General features: G+C 52.5%; 1 protein-coding gene across 2 annotated transcripts in view; it reads right to left on the minus strand.

Moving 5' to 3' along the window:
* The window catches only part of Cpne5 (copine 5), a 77,923-nt gene that overhangs the window by 49,367 nt on the left and 18,556 nt on the right, over positions 1-10,000 (minus strand). For both annotated transcript variants that reach the window (XM_052164259.1, XM_052164261.1), the window contains exon 4: positions 1,958-2,061. In XM_052164259.1, coding sequence (XP_052020219.1) covers positions 1,958-2,061 — 104 coding nt within the window. The remainder of the gene's footprint in view (positions 1-1,957; positions 2,062-10,000) is intronic.

A 10,000-nucleotide genomic window follows, 5' to 3' on the forward strand; every position in this document is an offset into this window, starting at 1 on the left:
TAGGCTCTGCCTGTGTGAGCACTGGGAGGCTTGGAGGCTCATCTAGTGGCGAAGATGGGTAAAGATAAATCAGGATCTCTTAAGATTTGTGTATTTCCCAGCCAGTAAGAAGGAGCCTTTAGCCAAGCCTGGTGATCTGAGCTCAGTCCTGGAGACCCACATGAAGGAAGGAGAAAACCAATTTTCACAAAGTGTTGTCCTCTGGCCTCCACACCCTGCTACGCACACAAACACACATACTCACACAAATAAATATAATTTAAAAGATTTGTGCTCTTCCCTGTGTGTGTGTCCTAGCTCATGAAGAATGAGAAATGACACAAGTGAACCCTGTACCCTGGCTGGGTCACAGGTGGCCAGGCCACACAGTGGTACCTGGGTCACCCTCTCCATCACTCCCAGTTGTCTGTCCCCAGCTTCATCGGCGTCTGTCTGGCAGCTCCGTCCTCACATCTTCTCCTCACCTGGAGCCAGCCTCTACACTGAGCTGGTTGCCCCTAAGGAAGGGAGGCATGGCTCCCTGCACCTGAGTGGGCGGCAGGCCGGTGGGTGCTGCAGCTGGGCCCTGTATGGCACCGGCTGAGCCGCAGCCTGCTCTCCCAGGAGTTTGGTTGTAACCCTTCTTCCAGTGACCTCCCCTGCTCTAGGTTTGCACGTGCTGAGGGCTGGGGATCACGGTCCTCTTGTCCTGACAGTTGGCCTCTCCAGACTGTCACCACATGACATGTTTGTTCACAATGAGGCCTTTCTATCCTTCCCATGTGTCTCAGTCAGGGTTTCTATTTCTGCACAAACATCATGACCAAGAAGCAAGTTGGGGAGGAAAGGGTTTATTCTGCTTACACTTCCACATTGCTGTTCATCACCAAATGAAGTCAGGACTGAAACTCAAGCAGGTCAGGAAGCAGGAGCTGATGCAGAGGCCATGGAGGGATGTTCCTTACTGGCTTGCTTCCCCTGGCTTGCTCAGCCTGCTCTCTTATAGAACCCAAGACTCCCAGCTCAGGGATGGCACCACCCAAAAGGGGCCCTCCCCCCTTGATCACTAATTGAGAAAATGCCCCACAGCTGGATCTCATGGAGGCACGTCCCCAACTGAAGCTTCTTTCTCAGTGATAACTCCAGCCTGTGTCAAGTTGACACACAAAACCAGCCAGTAAACCATGTTAGCTCCTAAGTTTCTATACACACATGTACACACACACACACATACATACAAAGGCACACATGCATGCACAGGCACTCAGGCAGGCACACACACATGCATACACAGACACATACATGCACACAAATACACTCTCATGAACACACATATACATGCACGAGGTGCGCGCGCACGCGCGCGCACACACACACACACACACACACTTTTGCCAGATTCCCTCAAGCTCCAGCCCCTTTCTTTCCCATGCTTTTGATTCTTCTCTAGGACGCTGCCCTTGTGCACACCACCTCATGTCCCTCACAGCCCCTGGAAAGGACACAAGCTCCCTGCCCAGTCACCGAGAGGGAAAGCCCTCCTGATGGCCCTGTCCCTCTTTCTGGTGGACACACAGATAGCAGAGGCCTACTTGTCCCAGGACCTCTGCAGGGAGACTAGATGCACCCCCCACCCTCACCCCCACCTAGCCCACCCCCTGAAACATGTGGAAAGTCCGGCAGGTGCCTCGGATGCTAGGGAGAGAAAGGCTCAGGGGTAGGCGCCTGAATTGCCCCATGGATGCTCCCCAGAGTCAGGCACCTTGCCCGCACCCCATTTAATTGAGACAAATGCTGGATAAGATCTGGTGCGCACACCCCATTTCCCACACCCTAGAAGGGCTGGAGGTAGATTTCATCTGTCATGGTTATCTCTCTGGTCTCCCAGAATATCCCTGCTTCTCCACCTGCACCCTGTCCCCGGGGCCCCAGTCCCACATCCCCTCCCCACCCAGCATAAGCCCCACCGTCCACTCACAGATCAAAGCGGAGGTTCTGTTTCTCCTCGAAGAAGTAGTCCACGATGAACTTGCGCACGAAGTCCGGGTTGAGCGTGTTATCAATGACCTCGGTGCGTCCAAACTGCAAGGGAATGTGCCGGTGAGGCGGGAGACTTGTGGGCTCCAACCCACGCACTGGATCCAGGCTGCTGTCTCCCACAGTCAGGGAAACTTCTCTCTTGGCTGCTTCTCTGATTCCTTGATCCCTCCCTCCCTCTCCAGGTATGAGCTCCAGGCAGCTCTTGGAGGGTAGATGGTGTCATATCTGAGTGACCCCGTGTGTTCTATCTTGCCTTTAGCCATGCCCTCTGCCTGTCTTCCCTTCACTGCCAGGCAGTGGGGCTATCATTGCTCTGGGGAAAGGTCAACCAGCCGGGCGGTGGTGGCGCACGCCTGTAATCCCAGCACTCTGGGAGGCAGAGGCAGGTGGATTTCTGAGTTCGAGGCCAGCCTGGTCTACAGAGTGAGATCCAGGACAGCCAGGGCTACACAGAGAAACCCTGTCTCGAAAAACCAAATCAAAAAAAAAAGAAAGGTCAATCAAAAACAACTCAGGAAGCCAGACTGGAACTCAAGCAGGGCAGGAACCTAACAGCAGGAGCCGTGCAGAGACCATGCATGGAGGGGTGTGGCCTGTTCCTCTCTCAGTATCTTTTCTAAGCTGCTCTGCAAACTGCAGCCAAGGAGTGCGCTCGGTGCCCGGGGTGGTGTTACTAACCAGCCTCCGTAGACAAGTGTGCATTACAGTCAGCTCCTCCCAACCTGCGTGGACATACGTGTGAGCTCAGCATCTGCCGCACTCCATCGGCTCCCACCTGGCCGGCGTAGCCACCCCAAATCTACCCACACACTCATGTCAGAGTCACTGTGTGCCTGGCTGGGTGTGGTCTTTGCTGTCTCGTTGGGGTGTAACAAATCAAATGGATTTTTGCTCATTTCATGTTTTTTTGAGGATTTATATATGCATATATATACATACATATATACATATATACATATACATACATATACACACATATATATACATACATATACACATATATAAATGCATGCTTTAACAGGTGCTTAAAAAAATATACCCACGCTCAGCCCCACCCCAGGCCAATTAAAGTCGAATGGAAGTGTGTGGGGCCCAAACAACCGTGCATCCATTCAGGAGGGTCTCTAGACACTGCTAGCAGCAGATGGGGTTGAGGGCTGCTAAAGAACAAGGGCTGTAGGGGAGAGGAAGAAAACTAGCATTTACAGAGCCTCTACTGAACCTTCATAGATCAACAGGATCATTAAACTATCTCATTTGATTCTTTAAAAATTCCGAAGGTTGTTACCCCGTTCACGTGCATGGAAACCAATCGGCAAGGTTAAGTAACCTGCCCACAGCCACACAGCAAGAACCTCATGATATTTTTGTACCTCACCTGACTGGAGGGAAGAGTCACCTGAGCTGATAAAAATCAGAGAAGGTGGATTATTTTCCCAGCACTGTGCAGAGAGAGCCCTGTTGTGCGGGGTCAGGGGTAGGGACGGCACACTCTGGGCTTAGTAAAACCCGACTCTTGTCTTTCCTATAAATTCCATAACAACCTCACAAACACCCTCTGCAAGGATTTCCTAGGCGCTCCCCGCCCCTTCTAAGTAAACCTCCCAGCTTCAGACAAAAGGAAAATTTCTCCTAATGGCTTCCTTGCGGGAGTCCTGCAGGTAAACACTTATGTCTTAGAGAATTCTCTGGAAAGATCAGACTTCCTGCTGCTCTCTTTCAATGCCTCTAGCCTGAAGCATCCCCCCACCAGGGCTGGCAGACACCCCACTTCCACAGCCCAGCCACACACACACACACACCTGTCAGGGAGGATGACAGCAGCTGCTTTGAAAATGGCACTTTTCGCTTCAACAAGGGGGGGGGGGAATTCCCTGAGGACTGCTCACTGCTGAAGAAGGAGATGGGGTTCCCCTGGAAACAGGATGGGGGGGGCTCTGAAGGTTCCCCCGGAATGTGGAGGGGCTTGAAGGATTGCTGAGACACAGGCGTAATTAACATATGTACATTGAAACTGTGAAATCAACAGCCCAGGGGCCTGCTAAGGAAGCTTTATGGATTTTCATTAGTCGGACTAATAACAGCAAGGGGTGTGTGTGTGTGTGTGTGTGTGCTGAAATTCAGATTTTAAAATTCTAAGAGGCCACCGGGTGCCTGTCAGGCTCAATGCATACTCTGGCTAATGAAGGCAAGAATACAATAATTGAACGGCTAGTGGGGGGGGCGGGGGTGTTAACCTGGACGATGTATCTCACATAGAACTGCAGAGTTCTCCAGACAGTATGGCCTTGGGGGGGAGGTGAAGTATGAACACCAAAGCCTGCCTGCAGCCTAACTGCTGAATGCTTCCCATCCCATCACCAGGGAGCAGGGGAGGAGCCAGGTCCCTCAGCATCCCTGCACACTTCCTCAGAATCACCTGTCCATCACGCTAATCCATTCTGACTACCGCTTGGTCCAAGCTCTGGGGTCTGAGACCAGGGAGAAGGTCTCTTGTGTAGTGTGAGCGCCGTGCACCCTAAGCAAGCCCCACGCAAGCACAGGGCTCCCCGTGAACCGTGGCTGTGCGGAGCCAGGAAATTAGCACAGGAAATAGATGTAGAAGACATAGAGAACCTTCCCAGGGTACTCCAAGAGGGATAAGTAATGTCGGGGAGGGGGCTCCCTGACCTCAGGACTGGGGTGCCTCCTAAGGGAAAAAATCAAAAGTATAAGTCAAAAGATGCCTGGAAATGAGAGGATTTACCCCTGACAGGCTTTGTCCCTAGCAACAGACCCAGTGAGGTTCTTCGAGGAAGCCGCTCCCAAGAGCTCCGCTGACTCCGCCTCGAGAACACCAATTAAGTAGCATTAACCGCAGATCATTCAAGTCTAGTGAGACCCTCAAAGGGAGGCAGGCCTTGAAACTTCTTCGGGGACTGAATTAAGTGGTTCCCAGGGGCTTTGCTATACAGAAGAAGTGGTATTTCTGGGAACAGGTGAGCCCCATGCTCATGTGGCCTCAGAACTTGTCAGAGCCGGGTGTACAGACTGTTATCAGTCAAGGGAAGCGTCTTTAATGCTTACCTCACGTGAGGCCCAGAGGGACTGACCTGTCAGGACAATGGCTTGGCTACAGTGTGTGGAAGACCCTGGAAAACGCAGGCAGATGGGCGCTAGGAGGGTTTTCTCTTAAACTCTCCAACACCCGCCTTTAGCTCCATCTGACACAGCCATATCCCCACTGACTCCCGCAGGCCCAGTGTGGGAACAGCCAGCTCCTTACGGCAGAGCAACCCATCTTTAATCACACCCATGCCTTCAAAAGAAACCCCTAGGAAAACCTTCCCAGTTCACATCAGAGGCAGATTCCTCCCTGCTAGGATGCTACCGTGGATTTTCTCTCACAAACATAATCTCCAGCAACCTCTGATGCTCACTCTGTTCTGCTCAGATCCACTGAGTAACATTTGTGTCGCCTCAGATGGCTAGCTGGGAAAGGTGCTCGCTGCCAAACCTGATGACCCACAGGGTAAGAAAGAACCGACACCTCTAAAGCTGTCCTCTGACTTCAGCAAGCTCGCTGTGCATGGCATCTGCAGACACCACACACACACACACACACACACACACACACACAAATAAGTAAATGTAATACATGTTTAAGAAATGGAGAGCCTGTGTCGGCCAGCTGCCAGCCCAAGCAGTCTGTCACCACCCCTCACTCAGATTACTCTCTTCATCAAATCCTCTCCCTCCGGCTTTGTATTGTGACTTCTCCACAGCCATGACATCATTTCCTCAGGAACCCCAGCGAGACACACTACCGTGGTCCCCATCTTTCATGGCGGGTGAGGGATGCCCGGGGAAGCCAGAGGCAAGAGAGGAAGCATCCTGCCGTATCTCTGCTGCCCGCCTGCCTCAGTAATGGCTGGGTGGCTCTCTCCAAGCCTGAACAGCGGTCAGCACGCCCCCTATCCCCCCATCTCCTCCCTCCTGGCAAGAGGCAGCTCCTGACTTTCACAAACTGCAGCTGGAGCCCCTGAGACCCCCCCCCACCCCCAGGTGGTCAGTGCCCGAGCTGGCTGGGCCAGGAGGACGGGAGCTGATGGACCGTGCCCTCCGTCCCGAGAGCCTCTCCATTCCGCTTCCCTGTAATCTTCATGGGGTACCGACGACTCCTAAACGGGGATTGGAAAACCTGACTGCTGAGCCCAGGCTCGGCAGTTGGTGAATCATGTTCACCAGGGTTAAGATGAGAGGCCAAGAGTCACATCTGCCTCAGAGAGCAGGAAAAGGAAGGGTGCGGAGAGCTGAGTCCTACTGTGCGCCCAACACCTGACCACCTGGAGGCACCTAGGGACAACAGGGCCCAGGTCTGTCCCAGGCCTGCTGGTGTTTTGAGTCTGGAAAGTTCTCTCACTAGAAGAGTCCAGGAATACTGTATTGCCCAGATACAACGCCCCCTCCAGGCACTGTAAGGCAAACTGGGCTCAGAGGATGGAATTCCCAATGGAAGAGGGCACGGTGCTGTGGGACTCAGTGTCTCCCGTTACCATATTTTATTCTGTTTGGGCATCAAGGTGTGGAGGATAGGGGGAGGTGACTGGAACACCTGACTGAGTGAGGGGACCCAGGCTCAAAGGCCTCCCTGCCTCTGGTGCTGGACAGAGAAGGTGCCCTCTTTAGCCGGGAAGCAAAACTCTCTGTAGCTCATAATGAAAGACTTCCAGCCAAAAACCCTCAGCTCCTAATTAGCCATTGTTCCACACAATCTGTTAAATGGTCCCAGCCCTGGGGGAATAGCCTTTTGCCAATGAACTTGGCTGCCAAGCCACCAGCAAACCAGTCCTCCCACCCTCGGGAGGCTGTGGGAATGGGTGAGGGCAGGCAATCCCAGTCAGACGGGCAGCTGAGCCCAGGGCAGGTCCCCAAGACCGCTGTCCCCGACTCATAGGCAAGTGTGCTGTCAGCGTCTCTCCTGGATAAAATGGGGCTTCTCTCAGGGGAAGCACGATTGCCGGCTGGGCTGTGTGTGCACGCTGAGAACCTGCCACCACCGAACTCATCTGACCTCCCGGCAGCCATGGGCCGAGCACCTGCCCGGGTTCTCCCTCCTAGACAGGTGGAAGCCGGTTTGGGATCTGACTTTGAAACCACAATCTCTGTACAGAGCTGCTGAAGGCTGCCACAGAGGACACAGGCTCACCGGGAAATCTGGCCTAGAACCTCCAGGCTCCCAGAAACACACCCTCTCTTCTGCAGACAAGAGCTTGGATGGCTGTTTATCACACCACCCGGAAATAATGGCTGTCCCAGGTTGAAGGAGGGGCGGGAAGCCGCCTCTGCCCCCACATTCTCAGCGTGGACAGAAAGCCCACTTTGAAAATCAGTGGCCTGCTCGGGGATCATGGCTCAGAAGACCAGTCTACGAGTTGATGAAGCGAGGTTGGTGGAACCTGAACTCAGCGAGCTTCGTGTTTGCTCCTCAGCGGTGCCCGGAGGGCAAAGGTCGGAGCAGGGATGCTGCTGCTACGGAGCACGCGCAGAACACAGACCTGTCAGCTGTCCTTGTTAACCGAAGGGGAGGGCAGGGGATAGAGCCTTTTCTCTGCCTGTCAGAGGGCACGGTACCGAGTACAAACAGGCGCTGCACTGCAGATCCGCCATTTAATCCCTGCCAAATAGGAAGGAAGCTGACACCAGGATCCTTTTACTAATGACAAAAACTGAGGCCCAGGAATGAAATGGCAAAGACAGGGTATTTAGAGACACCCATGACAGTGCCCTGTCAGGCCAAAGCAGGTTGGGTGGTTTGTCTATCTGTTTAATTATTACACTCACGTGCTTGGTGAGTGAAGTGGGCGAGCACCGCGGTGCATGCAGAGGTCAGAGGGACAACTCGTAGGAGTCATTTCTCCCCATCTCCCATGTGGATGCCAGAGGCGGAGCTCAGGGGGTCGGGCGTAGCATGGCACCTCTCCTCACTAGCCCCAAAGCAGTCGAAAAGCATCCTCCTCAGCCTGTGCACGGGGGCTTACCGGCAAAATGCCCGAGGTCGTGAGGAGAACGGTCTCCAAGGAGGAATCACAGCATTCCTTCCCACTCAACTGCTTGTCACCCACGTGGACAGTAACTGCAGGTGACCCAGGCCCAGGAGACCACCAGGATGCTGACATCCATCTGTAGTACATGATCGCCCCATGCTGAATGGTAGCTGGGGCTCCAGAGACGGACGCATGATAAAATCACACGGTTAGCTTAAAAAACAAACAAACAAGGAGGCTGGAGAGATGGCTCAGCGGTTAAGAGCACCGACTGCTCTCCCAGAGGTCCTGAGTTCGATTCCCAGCAACTACATGGTGGCTCACAACCACCTGTAATGAGATCTGAGGTGCTCTTCTGATGTGTGTCTGAAGACAGCTACAGTGTAATCATAAAAATAAAATAAATCTTAAAAAAGAAACCTCATCACCAACTCTGAGCTGAGGGAGACACCAGTGTTTCCAAACTCTATAAAGAAAGCAGAAAACACGTGCCACAAGGACGGCTGGCAGTGGGCGGCACCATCGCCATGGGGTCTGGACTGTGTGATAGAACAGAGAAGGCAGCTGAGAGCTAGGCGTGGCTGGCTGCCCTCACTTCTCTGTCTTAACTGTGGATAGGGCGTGACTTTCTGTTTGAAGATCCTACTCCCTTGCCCTCCCCACCCCCGCGAGGACAGACTGTAACCTGTGAGCTAAAGTAAACCCTTCCTCCCCTAACTTGTCTGCTGTCTGTCTGTCTCTTCTCTCTTTCTTTCTTTTTCTTTTTTTTTTTTATTTATTTTATTTTTTTAAATATTTACTTATTTATTATATGTAAGTACACTGTAGCTGTCTTCAGACACCAGAATAGGGTGTCAGATCTCTTTACGGATGGTTGTGAGCCACCATGTGGATGCTGGGATTTGAACTCATGACCTTTGGAAGAGCAATCGGTGCTCTTACCCACTGAGCCATTTCTCCAGCCCCCTTTTTCTTTTTTTTTAATATTTATTTATTTACTGTATGTAAGTACACTGTAGCTGTCTTGAGACACACCAGAAGAGGGCGTCAGATCTCATTATGGATGGTTGTGGGCCACCATGTGGTTGCTGGGATTTGAACTCAGGACCTTCAAAAGAGCAATCAGTGCTCTTAACTACTGAGCCATCTCTCCAACCCCTCTTTCTTTCTCATTTTTGATTTTTGAGACAGGGTTTCTCTGTGTAGCCCTGTCTGCCTGAAACTCATTCTGTAAACCAGGCTGTCCTTGAATTCAGAGACCTGCTTCTTTCTGCCTCCTGAATGCTTGGAATTAATGGCGTGCACCACCACCGCAACAGAAACAGAACTAGGACCCTGTCTACGGTGTTTTCATTACGGCAGCTTCAACAGACCAAATCGACAATGCCAGCCGTGTGCGTGTGTGTGTGTGTGTGTGTGTGTGTGTGTGTGTGTGTGTGTCTGTGTGTGTGTGTGTCTGTGTGTGTGTCTGTGTGTGTGTCTGTGTGTCTGTGTGTGTGTCTGTGTGTCTGTGTGTGTGTATGTCTGTATGTGTGTCTGTGTGTGTGTGTGTCTGTGTGTGTGTGTGTGTCTGTGTGTGTGTGTGTCTGTATGTGTGTGTGTCTGTGTCTGTGTGTGTCTGTGTGTTTGTGTGTGTGTGTGTGTGTCTGTGTCTGTGTGTCTGTGTGTCTGTGTGTCTATGTGTCTGTGTGGCAGGGGGGCCACATGAAGGCATGTGTCTAGCAGCCCATGGAAGATCAGTCTGAATATTTCCACGAGCCCCCGTTTCCAGTCAGTGTCCGGATGCTAACCGCAGTCTGGGGTTGCTCACTGAGCAGTGCTCCTGCAGATGCTGAGAGCTGCTATGGTGGTTGGTGGCCTGGACTGCCTGCCCTGCAGATGGTTTAGGGGTGATCAGAACACCCAAAGCTTTGCTCCCTGTCTTTTCTTCTCCTCGGGGACCTCAGCTTGGACAG

Source organism: Apodemus sylvaticus, chromosome 19 (assembly GCF_947179515.1).
Source record: "Apodemus sylvaticus chromosome 19, mApoSyl1.1, whole genome shotgun sequence".
Lineage (NCBI taxonomy): Eukaryota > Metazoa > Chordata > Mammalia > Rodentia > Muridae > Apodemus > Apodemus sylvaticus.